Source organism: Urocitellus parryii, chromosome 4 (genome assembly GCF_045843805.1).
Source record: "Urocitellus parryii isolate mUroPar1 chromosome 4, mUroPar1.hap1, whole genome shotgun sequence".
Classification (NCBI taxonomy): domain Eukaryota; kingdom Metazoa; phylum Chordata; class Mammalia; order Rodentia; family Sciuridae; genus Urocitellus; species Urocitellus parryii.
The window spans coordinates 22,707,659-22,729,413 of record NC_135534.1 but is presented as its reverse complement, the minus strand read 5'-3'; the positions used below and the strand labels follow the sequence as shown (position 1 = coordinate 22,729,413).

Sequence of the window (21,755 nt, the reverse complement as noted above, 5' to 3'; positions counted from 1 at the left end):
GACGCGGAGGTCACCTTCCGGAGCTGTGGGTGGGCAGGTCTGGTCCCCGCAGGGGACTGTCCACCCTGCTAGCTGCTGTTCTGGGACAGTGGGACCTTTCCCAGCTCCCCATGGCTCAGGGTGGCCCTGGTCTTGAGACACGAGCTCTGTCTCCAGCTTGTGTGGCTGGACAAGGACCCGGCACCTACAGGGAGGGACGCTGGCCGGGCCACCACCCAAGAAGCCAAGAAAGCCTCCCGCACTGTCCTGTCACCCCAACGGTCAGCCCCGCCCCTAAGCTTAGGGACACCCTGGGCCACCTCCTCCCCCTCCAGGCAGGACAGGACCCCACGGTCCCACAGCCTGGCAGGGGCAGGACTGGGACTGAACCCCCGTGTCCCCCTCCAGCCTTACGGCCTGCGTGTCCATGGTCCCCTCCCCTGCCACCCGACTGGGGACCCAGAGCAGGGCCCTGAGCATCCCTCCCCTAATCCGACCCGAGTTGCCCCTGACAGGAAAAGAGCCTGCATCCCGGCACCTCTTGGGGACACTGGGATGTCACTTTCCGTCCCAGGTCAGGTGGGACAGAGGGCCTGGCGTCCTGGTCAAGGTGAGCTGAAGGCTGGGCAGCGTGGGGAGCGGGAGGGCCTGGGTGGGCCTGGCTCTGCCCCTGGCTGGCTCCTGTCCTTCCCCTGTCACTCCCACACCACAGGCGGGCAGCCAGGCGGTGGGGACAGAGCTCAGGGACACGGCACTCCCTTCAACACCGGCCTCGGTCAGCAGACAGTGGCTGGACGCAGCGGGCAGAGCAGAGCAGGGAGCCAGGCCCAGCCTCGGGCTGGGGGCTGTGTTCCCCAGGATGTCCCCAGGTGGGGAGGCCGCTGTGGGGGGCGCCGTCCCCGCTCTGCTCAGTCTGCGCTTCACACAGGACCGGGAGCTGGGAGACCCCCCATCGAGGAGGTGGGCAGACCAGGGAGATGACTCGGGCTGCTCCCACGCCACCATGTGGCTCTGCCACCACGGGGCGTCCTGCGGCAGGTGACCACCTGAGGAGTGAGGCTGGGAACTTCCCGGGTGGCCACGGGGTGAGTGAAGCAGAGGGCCTGGACGCCCACCCCCGGTCAGCTTCCCGTCAAGAGGCGCCTCAGGGACCTGTGTGACTGTCATCTGGGGACAAGTTGGGCTGGCAGGAAGAGTGAAGGCAGAGTCACCTGCCCGCCGGGTCCCCCACCCTGGGCCCCTCCCCACACAGCCGCTCTTCAGTTCCAGTTTCTCCAGCTCCATCAACCTCTGTCCAAAATAGATCCCGGGGTCCCCTCCAAATCAGGGGACTTCGTCTACATGACAAAGGCTGCAAACCACCGTCAGAGTCGGATGCCAAATGTCAGTTTCTTCTGTCATCTAGGCTTTAATAACTTTTTTTGGGGGGACAATACTGAGGATTGAACCCAGAGATGCTCTACCCCTGAGCTATATCCCAGCTCCCCTCCCTTTTTTTGAAACAGTGTCTCACGGAATTGCTGAGGCTGGCCTCAGGCTTGTGATCCTCCTGCCTCAGCCTCCCAAGTAGCTGGGATTGCAGGAGTGCCCCACTCTCCTGCATACTTCAGTAACTTTTCAACAGTGGAATCCTGGCAGCCTCCACCATTGGACAGCACCCTAACCAAAGGCAGGAAAGCTCTGTACCCCTCACCTTGCCCAGAGTCTAGCTCCCAGCCTCCCCCGGCTGAGCTGTGTGCGTCTCAGGTTCCTGGATTTCTCAGGCTGCAGGAGTTCCATGTCTTCCTGGAAGGGACTTGTCTGTCTCACCGACACCCAGGGTTTTCTGTCTCAAACATGTTCCTTCTAAGCTAAAGAACCATTTGCAGCCTGGGACAGAAGGAGGATTTTTTCCCCCTTGGACAAAAAGCAGGAAGGTAAGCTGAGTTGGTTTCAAGGCTCCACCTGCTGAAGCTGATAAGGTAAGGGCAGAAAAGGCCATTCATTTTTGCTTTCAAAGAAATCCCACATTGATAATTATGAAATGGTCAGGAATCCAAAGCTCCCAAAGGCTGACTACACCTAAGCTTTTGGCTAGCGTTTCTGTGTACACAGCTGGACTTGGAGCAGGTGGGTGCCGAGGGTTCTGCCCATCACGTAGAGGAAGTATATGCCGTGGTTGGGATGGTCCATATCCCGCAGGCCCGTGTGTTAAAGGCCTTGTCCCCAGGGTGGCGCTACTGGGAGGTGGTGGAACCTTCAGGAAGTGGGACCTAGTTGGGGGGTCCTTAGACACTGGAGGTGTGCTCTCTAAGGGAATTGTAGGACCCGTGTCCCTTCCTCTGTCTGGTTGCTGGCTTGCAATGGAAGTGGTTTTGCTGTACCATGTACTCCTGCCCTGAGGTGCTGCCCTACCCCAGGCCCAAAACAATGGTGCTAATCAATCATGGACTGAGACCTCCCAAACTTCGAGCCCAAATAGACCTCTTGTCTCTGTACGTTAATTATCTCAGGTATTTTGTTATAGGTATGGAAAGCTGGTTAACATACTTTCACTGACGTCTGCTCTCTCAGGTTACAAAATCATCCCCATCGGTCTCTGTTTAAATTGCATCAGGGGTGGCTTCTACCATGAGTTCCCTCCACAGTGGATGTGAGAAAAGTCCGTTCTTTTCAGCCTGTTGGGCTTCTCTGGGAGTGAATCTGAAGCAGTAAAAATGCACTTGGTGTAGCATAGGTTCTGAAGGGCTGCATCCTGTGGGACTTGGATGAAGCAAGGATCAGGCAGGTGTCAGGTAAAGTTTCTCTAACCAGCTCTCATCCCCGGCCTAGGGGCGGATGCCAAGCAACCCCTAGGCCACGCCAGCTTCCTCTAGTCTAGAAAGCAGACATCCGGGCAGCTCCTCCTTCCTCACCCCGGCAGCCTCCTCTCCCTGGGCTGGGCTGGCCAGCTTCTGAGTACGGCTCTGCAGGGATGCGGGAGCTCAGGTCGGGCAGAGGGACACGTGGCCATGGCTCAGGGGTCGATGGAAGTGCTGTGGCCCACTGCTGGGCTGCACTGCAGACCCTTCCCAAGGGGCAGAGGCAGGGAGAGGGCAGAGCCCCTTTGGCTCCAGCGGATCTGAGTTCACGTCACAGCAGGACACTTGGGGAGTTCTGCCCACGCTGAGCCTCGTCTCCTTCATCTGTAAACTGGGGGTACAATGTCTCCCAAGACCTCTGAGTGGAGGGTCCCATGCGGGTCTGGCCCATGGGGGCAGCTCCGTCAGGACAAGTGGGGAAGCCGGGCCCCAGGGGCTGCAGGAGCTCCTGACTTGGCTGATTCTCCTGCAGAGACGAGCACCACCTGGGGACCTGGAGGTCTGAAGCTCTGAATCCAAGGGACCCAGAGCACAGACATTCCCAAGGGAGGGGGGAAAGGAAAGCCCAGCTCAGGGTGCACGGGCACAGGGTGCAGCAAGCCAGGGAGATGTGAGCTGAGGGGCGGGAGGGGCCCGGGGGACCCGCGTCCTCTCCCCAGTCCTGCCTGTCCCTGGGCTCAGCAGACAGCAGGCTCCACCGGACATCGCTCATTTGTATTTCAAAAGACTTTGCCAGGCGTTCGTGTAGGTTCAGTAATGCTATGTTCCCTTTCTCACCCTTGGCATCTGAGTCAGTGAGAACTGCCCACCAAGGTTTCTGGCCAGCCTGCGGGTTCCAGAAAAGTCTTATCCAAAAGAACAGTGGACGGTCCTGGGGTCACCACTCTGAGCCAGGCCCTGTCCTAAGTTCTGCACCCATTTCGCCTATTCAAGCCCCACAATGTTCCTAAAGGTCGATATGATTTTAATCCCCACTTCACAGATAAGAAAACTGAGGCAAAGAGGTCAACTCCCTGTTTGCCAAGGCCACTCGGCTATTCAGGCTGAAATCTGCTTCCAGGGCCTTAGCTGCAAGGGCTTCCCAGAGAGGAAGCCTCAAAGCTGCAGACGGCCATGCAGAACAGGACTTCTGTGATTTCCCAGAACACTGGAAATTGTGCCTGTGGGGTCCCTGGCTGGGAGGCCAGGCTCCAACAGGGCCCTGTTTAATTACCTGGGCTGGGGGACCCTAAGGTGGAGGAGCATGTGACAGCTGCTTCTCTGCAGTCCCCTCCCCTGTGGCCCACCTGCTCGGACCCTGGAGTCCTCGACCCTGCTGCTCTCTGGATGACCAGGACAGGGAAGCTGGAGAGCCACATGTGGAAGAACGCAGCTGGATCCTTATCTTCTGCCATGTGCAAAAATCAACTCAAATGGATCAAAGACGCCTGAGCCTTAAAACTGCAAAGCTATCGGGAGAGGACGCGCGGGGAATCTTCACAACGTGGACATGACCAGCGGTTCCTTGGCCGTGACAGCAGGAGTACAGGAAACCAAGGGAGGACATCGAGACACTGGGCTTTACCCAAATTTAAAACTTCTGTATAAATCAAAGGACACAATTCAGAGAGGGGAAAGCCTACCCAGAAAAGAAGCCTACCCCAAAAGATAAAATGTTCACAAACCTCATATCTGATAAGGGATTACTACCCAGAATATACAAAGAATTCCTACAACTCAACCAAAAAAAAAAAAATCAAACAATCAATTTCAAAAATGGGCGAAGGTCTTGATCAGACATTTCTTCAGTTAAGTCACACAAATGACCAGTAAGAGATGCAGTGGCCAGGTACCAAGGACGACTGCTGGATGATTCCGCTTCAAGGAGGTAGCGCTGAAGGAGCTCATCAGAGACAGAAAGCAGGGCCGAGGTCACCAGGGGCTGCAGAGCAGGAGGGGACAGTGGACACCGTTGAGTGGACACAGTTTTGGTTGGGGATGATGAAAAAATTCTGGAAACAGAGATGACGGTTACATGACATTGTCTCTGTGTCCTCAATGCCCCTGAATTGTGTGTTTAAAATGTTAAAATGGCAGAGCATGAAGACAGAGAGAAAAAAAGGCACTTGCAGGTAAATGGATGGAGCTGGAGAACATTATGCTAAGTGACACAAGCCAGTCCCCAAAACCAGATACGGAATGTTTTCTCTGATACGAGGATGCTGATCCATCATGGGTACGGGTCGGGGGACCGTGGGAGGAAGCTTCGGATAGAACCAAGGGGAGGGAGGGGAGGGGGGCGGGGTGGGAAAGACGGTGGAACGAGACGGACGCCTTCACCCTAAGTACAGTATGAAGACCCGAATGGCGGCACTCTACTTTGTGAACAACCAGAGACATGAAAACGGTGCTCTCTAGGTGTACCATGAACTGACGCATTCTGCTGTCCTATAGAACAAATTAGAATGAATAAATGGATTTTTAAAATGTGTTAAAATGGCAAATTTTATGTCATGAATGTCTGACCACAGTTGTTTTTTTTTTTTTTTTAATCATCCCTAATGAAGATATTTTAAATCTGTTTCTCAAGGCCATTCTGAGCAGCAGTGACCAGGCACCGGGCAGGGCCTTGCCTCTCCTGCCCTCTCAGTTCCTGCACAGGCTGACCCCCTCAGCAGGTGTGCCAAGCCCTGGCCACTCCTCCAGTCCCGGCCAGCTGGTGGCTGCGTTGCTGGCCTACTCTGCACGCTTGGTCCCTGTTCCTTCCTTCCTTTGCTTGGTGTTCTGTCCAGAGGGCCATTTCTGGCTCCTTAAACTGATGACCTCCCAGGCCCACTCTGAGTGGCTTTGCTCAGGACGCTGCAGGCCACTGGCTGCCCTCCGCGGAGTCCCACCCACCAGGCTCATGGCGACCGAGCACGGGGCTGCGGGCCTGTGGGCAGACGGAGGCCTCTCCCAGGTGCCTCCCACAGCCCTGCTGGTGCCAACCGCTCACTGGTGAGGAGGTGGCAGCCACCTCTGTCTCTGTGCACGCCATCCCCCAGGGCCTGCTCACCGTGACAGTGGCTGCCACCCCGAGGGCTGACCGCATGCTGGCTCAGGTCTCAAGGTGTCAGTGGCTTCCTCTGGTGTCACCCTCCCTCAGCCCTGCAGGGGACAGCCCCATCGCTCTCCATCTGCAGTGAGGGGCCTGTCACTGAGAGGGCCAGAAACCCGGCCAAGGTCAAGGTCCTGCAGTTTCAAGTGCTGGGTGGGGTGTCACGCCCAGGGAGCCCGCAGGGAGCCCCTCCTGGACGTGTGCCCCGTATCAGCTCCTCTGAGCCTCGGCTGGGTCTGCGGAAGGGGACGCAGTTCCCATGGCAGGTCCTGCTGGGAACTCAAGGGACCCCTGGTGCTCAGGTGCCCACAGCTGCCAGTGCTGGGGCGGGGGTGGGGAGAGAGGGAGGGTGCTAGGGAGGGCCCCCTGGAGCAGGGGGGCCCAGCTAGGAACGGGTGGGGCGGGGGCTGTGGCTGCAGAGCACCTGGTGGCATTCCTTATGGGGAGTCTCAGAATCCCAGGGCGGGGGCAAGAGCAGAGGGGGACTCAGCACTTCTCAGATGGCCCTGCAGACTACAGCAGGAGGCAACAGGGGCTCTGGATGGGCTGCCGCCAGGAAGGAGCTGAAACTGGCCACAGGCAAGACATGAAGACACGGGGCCAGTGCATCTGGGGGAGAGCCCACCTGGCCGCAGCTGGCCCGGGGGGTTGTGGTCACTGGGTACCAGGCCTGTGGCTTCCGAGGTGAGACGAGGGGAGTCCAGGGAAGGAGGTGCTCTCCCAGTGCCAGGGTGGGAAAGCACCAAGGCCTGGGCAACACAGGGCCGCCCCAGACCTCCTGTCCCCACGCCACAGGGTCCCCATGGGAATTCATCATTCTCCACCAGGTACAAGAGGACTGACTGCAAGTCGGTTGTCACCAGATCTCCACTTAAAGAAAGGGGGAGGGAAGATCCACAGTGATCCCCGACGCTCAGTCCGTCCGTCCATCCACCACCACTCAGCATGGCTTGAGCCCACAGGCCCTGCTCCAGCCCTGGGGAAAGGGTCGGAACATGACGGACACAGCCCCCCAGCCGCTGCTCTCCGGTTTCCCCACAGCCGTTCCTCAGGGTCACCGACCCCGACCAGAGGTTCATGCGGAAGCCCTCATGCTGGCCCTGTGCCGAGTCCGGCACCCGCTCTCACCTGGCACAGGTGAAGCAGCCACCCCAGGTCAGAACCAAGTCGAGAGCTACAACCTCCTGCGTGTCGGGTCTGCCCTTGAGCCGCATCCCCAGAGTGTCCCCCAGGTGTGATGGGGGTCAGGTTTGAAAGACCCCCATCTTTCATCTTCAGATCATCTGGGATAGGATTGGGGTGACCTCCAAGTCTAATTAGGATCATCCTAAAAAAATGGTCCTTTTAGGCTTCTGGAATCTTTGGACACGAGAACTTGCCGCTTCCTTCCTACCTGGGCCACCCTGGGAAAGCTACTCGTCCTGTCTCAGTTTTCATCTGTGAAATCAGATGATGACGTGATCCATCCTGTGGGGTCGTGATGGGAGCAAAAGCACACGGGAACCCTGACACACGGGCGGGTGCACTCAGGGGACTGGGGCCACCACAAGGTCAAGCAGCAGCAGAAGTTCCGTCCCAGCAGCCCGAATCCCTCTGACCCCATGATTGTCCCTGCCCTGCAGATGGCAAACCAAGGCACGGAGCCAGGTGAGATGGGGTGCTGAAGCACCGAGCCACGTCCCAACCCTTTGTAATATTTTATTTAGAGACAGGGTCTCGCTGAGTTGCTTAGGACCTCGCTAAGTCGTGAGGATGGCCTTGAACTCACGATCCTCCTGCCTCAGCCTCCTGAGCAGCTGGGATTCCAGGCCTGGGCCACAGGCCTTACCCTCCTGCAGGTTGGCCCAGCCACTTCTTTATCCTGGCACAGTGACTTGGGCAGAGTGAGGGGTCCTCCTCTGGAGGATCTTGGGGACCCATCCATCCACCTCCCTTAGCTCCTTGGGCTCAGGCCTGGAATGTCACAGAAACCCCAGGCCTCAGAGGCCATCGGTGGTCATTCAGGGGTACCATGGAAGGGGAGGTTGAGTCCCTGGGACCTGTGCAGCAGACACGGGTGCATGTGTCTGCCCTGGCCAAGGGTCAGCTCCCTTCCTGAGCTGGGATATGAACCAGATGTGAAGGCACACAGGGGCCCAAACCAGGGCCAGGGGGAGCCCTGGACCTCAGGAAGGCTCACACACCTGGAGGGCCCCAGGGTCCCCACCCTCACTGTAACCTGATCAGGGGCTGGGGCGTGGCTCAGTGGTACAGCACTTGCCTAGCACAGGAAGGCCCTGCATGGGATCCCCGGCGCAAGCACGCGCACACACACACACACAAATAAAATAAATAGATAAAACCTGACCAGAAGCCCCCACCGCCATTTGCAATACCCAACACCCTCAAAGGGAGCACATGGGTGGGGAGCAGAGAGCTTGGCCGGCAGGGTGTTCCCCACCTCTGGGCACACGGGAGACCTCACCCCGTGCTCACGCCCTCTCACACTCCTCCCTCATAGGCAGGACAGGCTCAAACAATCCCCCAGGCAAATGAGGACACTGTGTGTCCCTAGAGAGGTAAGCAGTGGCTGTGCTAAAGGCAGGCGGCTATTGCTCGGAAAAATCAAGACTTGCACCCAGATCTGCAGAGGAAGGGTGGGGAGAGGAGAGGAGAGGAGGGGGACAGGGCTCTGGGCGACCGCCCAGCTTCCTTTCACTCCAGAGCCCTCTCCTACTGGGGGACGGTCCCCTACCTGAAAATCTGGGCTAGGGGGTGGGAGGTGGTTTCTAATGAGCCGGAAAACCCTGGCCCCTGGCCTGCCCTGTGCTGCACGGCGGGGGCCGACCCCCGCTGCTGGACTGCGCTGGGGGCTTCCTCCATCCCACGCCCCACCCCTGGGCAGGGGGTGTGAGGTCACTTGTCTGTCTCTGCCCTTGGACCTTGAGCACAGGCCGTGTCCAGCGCTTCTCAGAATCCCCCACAAGGCTTGGCACAGGGACAGGCCAAGTTGGGTGAGCCATGAGTAAGTGGAATCAGGCTTCTTGGTCCCCGGCCTGTGAAACAGGACGTTCTGGCCAGCACAGGACCCTTGTCTCTTCCAACATTGAGTGGGAGTCCCCCAGCATGACACCGGGGCTATCGTGTGAGCAGGTTGGGGTGCCGGGTTCCTGGGTGCCACCGAGATCCCCAGCAGCAGGCAGACAGCTTCGGGGAAAGGAGGAAGCCAGTCCACCGCCTCAGGCACCCCCTGCTCTGCGTCCAGGCTCTCAGAGGAAAGCAGACCAAGGGCAGAGAGCGGCGGTCCCAGGTCCCACGGTGGCAGGCTGGCACGTGGGATGGTCCCTGCAAACCCACCAGGAACCCCCGGGGCCTCTCTCTCCCATGGCTCCCCTATTCCCCAGGAGCTGGCCCTGTGTCTGACTCACTTCTGAGAGTGTGGCCCTTCTGGAGGCTGCAGTGAGGAAAGGGACCAGATGTCCCCAACCCCTCCAGCCTCCCCACCCACCAGCAGGAGGAGAACTTGGCAGGGACTCCACTAACCTGGCTGTGGGGCTCCCTATCTCCTTGGGCCTCAGTTTGCTCATCCACTAAATGGGGTCTGCAGTGGTGTTTCTTCCAATGAACCACAAAGGACAGTTGGCACCCACCAGAGTGGGGAGGTGGTGGCAGCCTCTCTGCAGGGCAGGTGGCTGGATGGACCATAGCTGTGGGCCTTAGGAGGACACTGGTCTTGCTGGGGACAGGCCGTTCACTGAGTCAGCTGCCCCTCTGAGCCACAACCAGCTCCTAGTGTCACCGGCTCCCTGGGAGCAACTTTGGAGGTGGGCTGTGTCACATTGGCACTGGGAGGCCTTTAGGGCCACACACAGGTGCTCACCAGGTATGAAGCTCATGTCCTGGAGCACACAGACTAGGGACAGGGCACTGGGGACACAGTACCTCTTTCACACAGGAGTGCCCATGAATTAGTGTGTCCACTCATAGACTCCAAATGAAACCCCAGGTCTTCATTCATCCTTTCAGCCATTGAGCATTTGATAAGCTCTACTGTATACACCAAGGAGGACACCAGCTCTAGCACAGGGGACAGCCTTCTGTTTGTTCATGGAAGAGAAGGTCTGCCTATAGTAGGTGCTCAGTGAACATGAAGATAGGGAAGGTACAGAAAGGAAGATAGGAAGCAGGTCTCTGCCCTGAGAGCCAGGACCAGAGCCCCGGCTTGAGTCATGTGAGCATGAGAACACAGGTGCCTCACGCCTCTCCACGCTTACACTCCAGTCCTGAGGGTGAGCCTGCCCTCAACACCATCCGCCAGGACTTCCAGTCCCACTCTGGGTCCTGGGACCCCTGCCCACTTGGACCCCTTCTGCTTCTAGAGAAGACTCTTCTGCCACCCCCAGAATTCCAGAATTCCCTAGAGCTAAAACTCAGAGCGGGAAGCCCAGCGGACTTCTCCAAGGCCGTGCAGGACACAGGGACCGGGAGAGCTGAGACCCACAACTCTCACAGCTGAGGCACTGTGCTCCTGCTCCGCCCTGGTGGCAAGTGGAACTTCAGCCCAAACCCTCCACCGCCCTGTTCACCCTGACCTGAGGTCCGAGGTCCAATTCTCTAGGAAGTGCTTGTGGTGACACCCACGCTCTGAGGCCACCCACCAGCTCAGGGGGAGAATCTTCTCCAAGAGAATGCGCTTTACGGGTCCACGGACCACAGGCTCCTCTCTCTCTCAAGCTGGCACCCTGGTGCCCGGCACAGGCAGCCTTTCGGTACCAAGGTTGGTACCAAGGTTGGTACCAGCGTGGTTTCAGCAGAGGCAGGTACCTTGTCAGGCAGTGGCGCCTCTTATCCAGATGAGACCCTATCTCCCAGAGAACTCCCCATCAGCAGCTTACCCCAGGCGCCACGGAGCTGGGCGGTGACCCTGCCAGCTGTCCCTGGAATCAGAAACTGCAGCCGCGGTCACCCAGCACAGCCGTCCCCCCTCCCACAAGCCACCCTTTCCCCAGAGCCTCTCTGGGCGGGATTCTTTCCCTCTGAGCCCAGCCCCAGCTCCTCTGCCACTCTCGTCCTTGGTGCTGGCTGGAGGGGGGTGGGGTGGAGAGGATGGTCCTTGCTAAGGTGACAGAATGCACTGGAAACAGGGAGGATGAATCGGAAGTGACTGGGGTCCCTCAACACCTTCCTGCACACCATGAAGGTTTCTATAGCACCACTGAATTGTTGTTAGCCTATCTAGGGATGCCACAGCTGTCCCCAAGCAAGTCCACCCCTCTACTGGGTGAACGGAGCATCTCAAATGGGGCTGAGAGGTGCCCCGGGTCGCATCTCTGGAAGGGAGACCCCCGAGGCCAGGAGTATCTCTCATCTCAAAGAAGAAACCTCAGATATGGGGGCTTGCAGCTGGGGTGGGGTGTCTCCTCCTTTCCCCTCAAAGGGCCCTGTTTGGAAAAGTACCTTTTACTTGTCTAGCGGGGCCTTGGCGATGGCCCACAGCGCCTAAGCAAGGGGGCACCACTGGCCTCCGCTCTGGATTCCCAGGACCGTATCTTCACTTAGTTGGGTGCCAGCGGCTGTGATTTCCTAATCTGATGACCCTCTTTCTCTGCTCAATGTGGGGAGCGCAAAGTTACCTAGAGGTGTCTGGAGAACCCCGCTGCTGCAGGCGCACGTGGCCAGGTGGCGCCGGGCAGGCGACGTCCGGACCCGACGTCCAGACCCGGGCTGGCGCTCTCACCGCCCCACCCAAAACGGAGTCCGGGCCTCTGTTCGCCTTCCGGAGCCAGGGCTTTTCGGGGGACACTGAAGCTGGGAGGCAGAGGGCTCTGTCCTTGCAAGCGCTCGGTCTTCTCTCAGCGCTCGCGCCTCGGTTCTCGCCTAGCGGAGCGGAGAGAGGCTCACGGCTAGAGCGCGGCCTCCGGTCTCCGGGTCCCCTCCCCGCGGAGCAGCGGCGGCTTCAGGCAGCTCTACCCTCCTCTCCCTGCCGGCTGCCTCGGGGCGAAGAAGCCAGAACCTCGGACAAACGCGGCATCCCGCAGCCGCAGATGCGTTTCCATTTCGTATCAACTTGCCAACGAAACAAAGGCGCGCGCGCAAAGCTCGGAGAGGAAAGGGGCTGAGGCCGGGTAAAGGTGAGTGCGCCCGGCTGCCCCTCCAAAGCGAAGTCCTTGGGGACCTCGGCCAGATTTTACGTGTGACGTTATAACTTGTTTTCCCACCGCGGCTCGAGCTGCAACGGCGATTGCCGGCTCGGGGTTCGGGACAGCCGGGCAGCCCCGCCGGGGTCCTGGAGAAGGACGGAAGTTCGCCGTTGTAACCTCGAATTGGACTCAACTGCGCAAACGACCCGGCGTACCAGGTCACCCTACTCCAGGAACACTGTCACAAGGAACAAGATCAGCTCCCGACGCTCCGAAGAACCTCCGGAGTTCTTCTTAACCTGCGTTTTGTGCACGTATCTAACACTCAATGCTTCTCATCTGGATCCACGTGGTAGTGACACGGATGTCCATGTCCCTGAGAATTCTTCAGACTTTCCAGGCAAGCGCTTGTGCTTCGCTAAACGTAAATTATAATAAAGAAGAAATTGTGCAGGTCGATGATTTAAAAGGATGCTAGACTTTTAATCCCAGCCTTCCGTCTGCCTGGTTAAAAGCCCGTGTGTTGAGGCGGGGTTGTTTGTGCAGGCTGGTGGCTATGGAAATTAACAAAGTAAAAATTAAAAGCATCTTCCTTCCCCTCCTTCTCCCTAAAAGCCGCCCGGGGGTCGCTGCCCTCGGGATCAGTTTTCTCCAGCGCTTTGCACAATCACGGGCCGCTCCTTTTGCTTTTTGCCCTCCTGGTTTCTCCCAGTAGCTTTTGGATTTCTCAGATACAAAAAAAATCCCGGTTCTTGGCTAAATTCAGTACGACCCCATCGGAGTTCACACATTTCGTGGTGCGTGGATCGTATCATCCATACTCCCCGCATCTAAACGCATTTAAACACTGCATCTAATTCGAAAACTCAGGACGCGCCCCTCGGCGGCGCCCCAGGGCTCGGCCCGGCCGCTGCCTCCCCGCACCTCGGCGCTGAGGGCTCTGTCTTCGGGGACCGGTGGGTGTGGAGGGAGCAATTTGCTCGCAACGAAAACCTGCGTGCACCGAACCGAAAGCGAAAGAGAAGGAGGTGGCACGGCAGCTCCCCGCGTCCCGGACGCACCGGCAAGGCCTGCCACGCCGGCGGAGGCTCCGCGAGTCCAGCCAAGGGTTTGGGAACCAGGCGCCCCGAGGTCCCGTCCCGGGGACAAGGAGGCTCTCCACGCAGCGGAGAATCGTCTCATCTCTACTCTGGCCCGTCTCCCGGGGCTCACGCAGCCCCCCCCCAGAGTGGGACCGGACTCGGCGAGGCCGAAGCGCCATCAGGGCGCCTGACGAGGTCGGCGGTGCCGCACGCGAGGACGCTGGGGCTCTTTCGTAAAAACGCGAATGTCCTGCACTCGGAGCAAAGTGCAGAGCCCCCTTGATCATGGCCCTTTTAGAACTGACGGAGAAACCGAGGTTGAAGACGGCGTAGGGACCCTGATATCGGCAGGGCTTCTGTCACCTCCTCGGTAGACCACTCCGAGCAGCCCGGGCCGGCCACGGAGACTTCCGGGCCCTGCACTCTCTCGCCTGCGCCCGGGTGCAGCTTCCAGGCCCCGGCGCCCTCGCGGAGTGCCCTGAATGCGGGCAACTGTACCTGAAGCGGAGGTTTCGGAGTCTCCCCTTTAACTGGAACTGCTCTGGAGACCGACCCCCAGAACCGGGAGAGCTTGGGGTTCTCAGCAGTCCGTGCTGGGGAACCGGATCAGCAGGACCAGGCCTAATGCCAAGGCTGTTTCCAGGCCCTTTCCCAAGCTCCTGGGAACATCTCAGGATTTTTTTTTCCCTTGAACTTCATTCCCCGCTTTTGAGAACACTTTCATAACCGTGATAGAGGACGGGTGTCCATGTGTGCCTCCGTTTCCCTGCGTGGTGGCAGATTGGAGACCCTTCTCCTTGCTACCTCTGTGAAGGGCAGAGCTCTGCCGTTAACACCTCAGTTTCCCCTCCTTCCACACAACGTGCCTAATCCCTTTCCTACAAAAGATGAGAAACCTCCTGGTCAGAGAAACTCAGTTGTTAAGTGGGGTGTTGGGGGTGGGGGGACAGAGTTGGCTGGGTGGCCTGCACTGTGCCTCCATCTTAGGTAGCAGGGGCCTGGGGGCCTACAGGGGTTGGTGCTGTCTTTCCTTCCAATCTGTAGTTTACTACTTTGCTAGAGCAGTCGGCGGGGGCTTGCTCTCTCCTCAGAACTGGGCACTCCAAATAGCACAGAGACCCCGGGGAATGCAGGAGGGGGCTCCCAGAGGGACCGCTTGTGACCCAGGAAGCCTTTTCTATTACTGCCCCATGGTACTGACAAGGAAAGGGGGGTTTGGTGGAGTTACTTGCTCTCAGGTCACACTGTGGTCAGGGGCAGTCCCAGGGCAAATGGCGGGCCCTTTCCCTCAGCCCCCATGCCTAATGCAGGTAGAAGGGCCAGCCTGGCAAGGGGGACCCAGAAGGTCACCGAGAGGCACAGAGCCCTCTCCCCTTTCTTTCTAGAACCTCTGGTACCTTCTCACCGGGAGTTTGGGAGTTGCTGAGCTCTTCTCTTGCCCAATATCTTGGCCCCCTCAGAGGTCTCCTTGGTGAGTTTCTTTCAAATATGGAAAAGCAAGTGCCCAGAGAGGAGCCCTGTGAGTCCCCTGGCTCTGCACAGTGAGCCTCCACGGATCCCCTCTGGGACCTGCTTCACTTAACGGTTCCGCTGACAGGACCTGGGCCCCTGGGGCAGGCAGGCAGGTGCCTGTTGGACAAGGCCAGGAGTGCCCTTGGCCTGTGGGTGGCTGGGAGCTCAGTGCCTGATCTCAGAGGTGGAAAGGAAAGGCAGAGGAAGTGGGGAAAGGCTACCAGATCTTTCTAAATCTGCTTAGTCCTGCCCTGTGGGTTTGGGAGTGTGTGGTTTGTTTGAGGCCACATGAGTGTGAGGACCCATAAAGAAGTGTGTGTGTGTGTGTGTGTGTGTGTGTGTGTGTGTAGAATGCCAGTGTAGACCTGTGTATGACTATGGGAACATCTGTGTGTCCATGCCCACCTGGGAGCTTGTTCTCAGCCTGGGAGATAGCAAGTTTGCATATGAGAAAGTGTTGGCCTTGGGCTGTTTTCCTAAGGTTATTCTGGTCACCAAGGCCTCCCTGTCCCACCTCTGTCCCCAGGCCTAGTGCCTCTACAACCCGCCTGGACTAGGGCAGCCAAATTCATTGCCCAGTCAAGGATCAGCTCCTCTACACAGGGGCCTGCTGAAAGGCCAAGGCCAGGCCGGTGGTGGTGGAGGTGGTGGTGTACTCTGAAGAAGGCACCTCCTCCCTTCAGTTTCTCTTCCTTCTAGTTTGGGGGTCCCCCATCCCTATTCTGCGGAGGAAGACAAGGCCCAGGCTCTCGGACTGTTCTGGTTTCCAAGCCCCTGAACGGCTCTCTCCCGGGCCCTGGTGGCTGTGCTCTGGGGGCCCAGGCCTGCCTCCTGACGCGGCTGTTCAAGGGGGCTTAGAGGTCATTTAGGCCAGCTCCCCGGGGGTTCCTTGCGGGCCTACACCAGGACCTAGATTCTTCCCTCTTCCCACAGTCCTACACCATCTGGGGCTCCGTGGCTTCCTGCCTTCCCGCCGGGTCCATCCTAAACCATTGTTTCGAGCCCAGCCGCCTCCAAAGATCGCCGAGGGAGAAGCGCCCAAGAACTCTTGCCCACCGCCGTCCTCGCTGCGAGCAGCGCTCCCGACCCGGGCTCGGGTTTTCTGGGATCCCACAGTCTCTGGATCCGCTCTCACGTGGCGATGCTGTGCGGCGGCTTCCAGTGCGCCCTCGGCCGACGGCGCTCCGGCTCCCCGCAGGCCCCCCGCACCTGCCACTCTCTTACCTGCGGCGCCGCGCGAGGAGCCCCGAGCTGGCGAGGAGCGGGACCTCCGCAGCCCAGGAGCCCCGGACCCGAGCGCTGCGCCGCGATTCCTTCCAGCCGCGCGCCTTGGGCCAGGACGAAGCAATCCGCTTCCGATCCGGCCCCGCCGGCAGCGCACCACGAGCGGTTTGGGAACCGGCGGAGAGACCGGGAAAAACCAACCCCCGGGCGAGTTTAATAATAATCAAAGCGCTGCGCGACCTAGGCCGGGGGTACCCAGGAGGCAGAACCGATCCCGCGGCCCCCTCGATGCGGTCGATCCTCATTTTCCAACCCAGAATCACCCACCTCTCGCCCGCGCCCGCGCCTCCGCGGCCCGCAAACTTCTGCCTTCCGCAAGCTACGTGGATTTCGGGGGTGGCGAAGCAAGGACCCCCGGGCCCCAGCCCCAGGTGACCGGCGTGTGCACTCACCGTAGCAGGGGACCTGCAAGGCCGCGTTGTGGCCGCTGCTGCCTTCCTGAAGTTTGAGGCTGCCGTCCGGGGGTGTCTTGCAGGCGCCTCGCTGCAAATAAAGATGCGGCTGCTGCGCGGGCGGCTGCGGCTGGGGCGGCTGCGCGGGCGGCTGGGGCTGCGGGGTCGGAGGCTGAGGCTGGAACTTGTTAAAGGAGCCCCGCGCCCCGGCGCCACTCTCCAGGGGTGCCGCCAGGTCCTGCTGCCCGGCGCCGTAGCGGGCCCGGTTCTTGGCGTCCCCAAATCCCTGCCCTTTAGCAGCGGCCGACAGGAAAGTTGTGCCGAACTTATCGCCGCCGGGGAATCCCCTAAAAGGCGACGAGCCCTCCCGGTTCTGCGACACCGGGCTGTAGTAGGCGTCCATGGCAGCGGCCGGCGACTCGCAGTAAGAGACGCAAGTCTCAGCATTCATGCCTGGCTTGCGCGGGCGACGGGCGGGGGCGCCGGCGAGGGCGCGAGGACGCCACCGCGCGCCTTGGCCGGGAGTTTGGAGAGGCGAGGAGGCGGTGGCTGTGCACTCCGCGCCCGGCCTGCTCGCTGTCTCCCTCCTCCCCCTCCACGCCTCTCTCTCTCTCTCTCTCTCTCTCTCTCTCTCTCTCCTTTCTCCCTCACCACAGCTGGCCCAGGGAAAGAACGGAGAGCTGTAAAAAGATTCAGATGTTTCGGAAAGTTGACCAGATCTCCCAAACCCTCTTAAGGTTTTTGAGGCAGAAAAAAAAAAGTGATTTTTTTTTCCTGACTTGCTCCTTCCTGCTCCCCTCCTTCTTCCCCTCCTCCTCGCTCCCTATTCTCCTACCACCCGCTCGGCCCCCTTCGTTCCTCTTTTGTGAAGATGCTGCTAATTCTCTAGTGGGAACCAAGCCGGAGGCGCCCTAGGGCTTTCGGATTTTAGGCTGGGATGGGAGGACAAGGTGCCAATTCGCAGTTCATCATGGGAGCCCTGGGGATCCGTTACCTTCCCGTCTCTGCCAAGAATGGGGGAATGCAAATTTTGGTGACAGGTTTTAAAAAAAAACTAATGAATTTTGACATTCACAATCAGAGGGGCAGCCGCTGGCCTGCGAGTGAGTGCAAGAGTGGTTTGGACCCTTGGCTCCAACTTGGCACACAGCTGCCAACAGGCTGCTGGTACCTCTTCCTAGGTTTCCATCCTGCCTCCACACTCTGGTTTCCCTACAAGGTTGACACACTCCTGGGCACCCTGCACTCGCTCCTAACCATTCTCCTGCCTTGTGAAGGCGCTGGCGGGTGCTGCAGGGTCTGTGCTCAATCAACCACTGGAGGGACCCTCGGCCTGGCCTGCTTCAGAAGCTTTAGCGCCGCGCTCTCCTCTTCCTTCCCTGGGGCCATCACCTCTGTGGGTGCCCAGCCGAGGTTTCTGGCGGTCTGAGTTGATGATAATAAGGATTCTGGAGACCTGCTGGCTTTGCCCAACTGTTGTCCCATCACTGGGGCTGAGGGGCAGGTGGTCTCTTCATCCTCCGTTGTGAAGCTTCGGGCTTGGATTTGGTGGGTTGTGGTTTTCCTACCAGCTCGTCCCAGAGCCTGCACACACCCAGGGAAAAGAACTCGCAGAGACCCTTCCTTCCATGTGGCTCATCATGGATCGCACCTCACCACAAATGTGAGTGATAGAGCCTGGGGTCCCCGGTTTTCCAATAGGCCAGCTGAGGTTCAGAGAGGTCACCAGCAAGGGTCACACAGTGAGAAGTAGCAGCACCTATCTTGAAACCGATGCAGAAGTTAGTCCTGCCCCCTATGCTGACAGCCGAGCCCCAAAGAGATGAACAGAACTCCCGTTCAAATGGAAGGAAACCAGGGGTTCCTAAACTGCAAGGGAGATCCCTGGATGGGAGAGGGACCTCAAGAGAGGGGTGGGGGAGGGGCAGGTGATAGGACAGAGGGCCTGATACTCGAGACCCCAGCAGGTGGGGGGGGTCAGCATCTACATGCAACCTCATCTGGGCTAATTCTCACCTCACCCCAACCTTTGGTACCTCTGGTTCTTGCTCACGGGATCTCACATCTGGTTTCCATTGCCAGTCTACCTTGAAGCACTTGTTATTGAAGATATTCCTCAAACCAAGCCAGGGGTGCCCAGGCCTGAACTCTTCCCCTGCAGCTGTCAGGAACCTGTCTCTGGCCAGCAGGCCCAAGCCATACAAGGACCTTGTATTATTTAGGCATCTATTTTGCCAGAAATCACTTGGATTAGGCCACACAGGGGTCACATACCCATTTTGCGTATGGGTAGACTGAGTTTTAAAGACACCAAATCATCTTCCAATCTGAGATAGTAAAAAAAAGTGGGCAAACCTACCATGATTCCAAATACTCCTGTCCAATCAAAGTTTCTTTCAGTTCCTAGAAGCTGGTTCCCTGGACTTGGAATGATCCACACCAACCCTGTGCTTTTTGTTTGACTTGGGGTTTGGAGTTCCTCTCCGTTGGTGTTGATGCTAACCTTTGCCTCCTCTCCATTTCAGACCTGTGGTTTTCCAGTTGCCTGAACATGCGCACATCCCCATCCTGTCAGTCAGTGGTTCCTTCAGGGCAGCCCTTTTAGGTGTCTGGGGCCCACAAATATCTGCAGAATCAAATGTTAATGCTGGGCTTGCGCAACCCTCACCCCTCGGTTTCTCCCAATCTTCCAGCGCGGTTCCAAGAGCCTTGGGTTTCCTCTAGCCAAAGACAATGAGTTGCCATTCACCTCCTCTTCCAAAATCAACTGTCAAAAAGTCATAGCGTGCGGGCCCCTCCTGGGCCTGTGCCCCAGTGGAGAACAGCGAGTTCTTTCCAAGCGGGAGCCAGGGCTGCCTTGTCCCTGGCAGGGCTTGGCACCACGCAGGTGCTCATCAAATGTGTGTTGAATGAATGAATGAAAACGTCTGAGGTTCCTAGAAGCTTAGAGACTTATTTTTTTTGTCAAGGAGTTGCAGTCCTGCAGGCCATCCCAGGCTCCGGAGCCCAGGAGCCAACTGCAGGCAAGGGGCGGGGGATGGGGGGTGGGTGGGGGCCTCCCTTCCCCTTTCTCACCCCGTTTTATTCTAGAAATGAAGCAGAGGAGTGCAGAGCCAGGCACAGCTGCCATTATGCAATATTCCCAGTCGCCTCTGGGCCAAGTGCACTCAAGCCAAGAATCTCCTGCATCCCAGGAAGTTTCTGGGCTGCTTCTTACATCTCCCCAGCCTGGGCTCTAATGGCCTGTTTACTGCTGCTCGTTATTCAAGTGTTTCTGGCCACTGCAGGATTCCATCCCTGGGCACTCTGGCACTCATTCAATGCCTGCCCTCAGCCTCTCCCGTTGAGCCAGGGCCCTTTAACCTTGGGGTGATCATCTTGCACCCTCCATATTGTTCCTTACAGATGGCCTGAGAAGGAATGAGCATGTCCCTGCCTACAGGTGAGGAAGGGCTGCAGGTTTGCTGTGTCTGTGTGATGACATTCCAGGTGGCTCCTTTAAAACCTTCACACACACTTCCACTGTCCCCCCCTCCTGGCTCCCTTCCCACGCGCCTTCCTGGGAGAGAGCTAGGCGTCCTGTCTGTGTTCAATCACCAGTGCATCCTCCACGCAGCCAGCGTACCTCTTGCCCTGGCTGAATGCCTAGCCACTGCTACCCAGTCCCTCAGCAAGGTGCAGGGCACACCTTCTGGCTGGTGGACAGCACCAAAGCTTGGCTCTGGCCTGCCCTCTGCTCCCCAGGTGTGGTATTTCTCCCGCAGCTAAGGCCCCCTCCCTCCGGCATGCCACCTGCCTCCCATGAGGTCCCGTGACGCACCATCTGCATGCCCTTCCTTCTCAGCATCAGAATTCAGAGTCGTGGGGGCTGTGGAGCCTCTGCTGGAGGTCCTGCCCCACCGTCACCTGGCAGTGGATCCCTAGCTGCCCTCTTCTCCCTGTCACTCTCCCCGTCAGCCCTAAGGAAGTCGTTTCTTCCTCCCCCAGGACGGGGACTGCAGATATGGGAGGGAGTGGCAAACAAAACCTTGTGGCTCCTCAGTCCCGGGCTTTCCTCCACCACCCTTGCCTCGGTCACTTTGGCCCACTCCTCCCAAGCATCTATTGTCGTCTGACATTAGATCCTGCCTTCGTGGATTTATTTGCTTTATGGTCTCTTTTTTGCAAGGGTGCAAGAACATGGCTGCTCTGTCTTGGTGCTGGGTGCCGCACTTGGCATGTGGCACTGCTCAGAAAATCACTGCTGAGAGGGAGTCTGAACAAAGGAGAGGAGGGAAGCACTCCCAGGTCGGGAGAATACCCTCATCTCCTGGGTCCAGGGCTCCGGCTTTTGAGGCAGAACCTAGGGAGGGCGACTGAGATGGATGGAGGATCCCCGTGGGGAGCAGCCCTCATTCCCTTCAGAGGGAAGGACACTTCAAAGCCACCCCCCAGGTAGGACCCAGCCCCCCAATTCCTAGGGCACTCCTGTTAGAATATGGTAGAACTTTGGAGAAGCACTCTAGCCCTGCCTGGCCACCCCTGAACTTGTAGGTGACTGTCCCACACCTCCTGGACTTCTACGGGGAGCAGTGGAAGTTGGCAAGTGACAGGAAGCCAAAAGACTGGGCAGACGTTTGGGGTGGCTGAAATACTTTAGACACTGGGTGGGGGGTGGGGAGTTGAGATAAAGCCCTGAGCAGGGATCTTACAATTCCTTCCTTCCCTCCCTCCTTCCTTCCTTCCTTCCTTCCTTCCTTCCTTCCTTCCTTCCTTCCTTCCTTCCTTCCTTCCTTCCTTCCTTCCTGAACTAGTCTGTCTGCAGACGCCTGTACGCTCTGGAAATCACAGCATAACAGCGGCCTCAGGCCAGCTCTTCCACACCGAGACCTTTGCAGTCCCCCCCCCCCCGTAGCCTTGTGGTGGTACTATTATTCCCATTTTACAAGATTAAAAAACGGAGCACTGAAAAATGGAAATCGCAATTACCATGGACTTGGAATTTGAACTTGGGGTTGGAGCACAGGCCATCTGACCTGGGAGCCCAGGCTCCTGGCCACTGCGCGTTCTCCAATCTCCAAAGTCAAACCCTGCGAGGGGACAGGAGGGTGGAAAGGTTCCTCGCCCTCCCCGGCTGTGGGGAGGAGGAGACCCACAGTGACCCTGGGAGAGACGCGAGAGAAGGGAGTCCGCCGGGACTTGGAGCGCTCGCCAGCCCCGCGGCCAGCTCGGACCGTCAAGCCCTCCCAGGCGCGTAGGTGGAGGTTTGTGCCGAGTTGTCCCCAGACCCTGGCCGAGGGGCGCAGCACCTTCCAGCTCTCAACTCCCTCAGGCGCCTGCCCTGGTCGCTGGGTCGCTGCCGAGGGAGGCCGGGAGGGAGACGGGGCCCCAGGGGCCGAGGTCGCTGAGGCGCTTTGAGAGAGGACTGGCCCGGGGCTGGCCTGCTCGGCGGCCCTTCCCACTGGGACCGCACCCTGCGGTTCTCTGGAACC

The 21,755-nt window shown here is 58.7% G+C and overlaps 1 protein-coding gene across 1 annotated transcript in view; it reads right to left on the bottom strand.

Annotated features, from left to right (window-relative positions):
* Positions 1–16,735, bottom strand: part of Alx4 (ALX homeobox 4) — a 37,433-nt gene extending 20,698 nt beyond the window's left edge. The window contains exon 1 of the mRNA XM_026399180.2: positions 16,285–16,735. Within this exon, the coding sequence (XP_026254965.1) occupies positions 16,285–16,735 (451 nt within the window). The remainder of the gene's footprint in view (positions 1–16,284) is intronic.
* Positions 16,736–21,755: the final 5,020 nt, after the last annotated feature.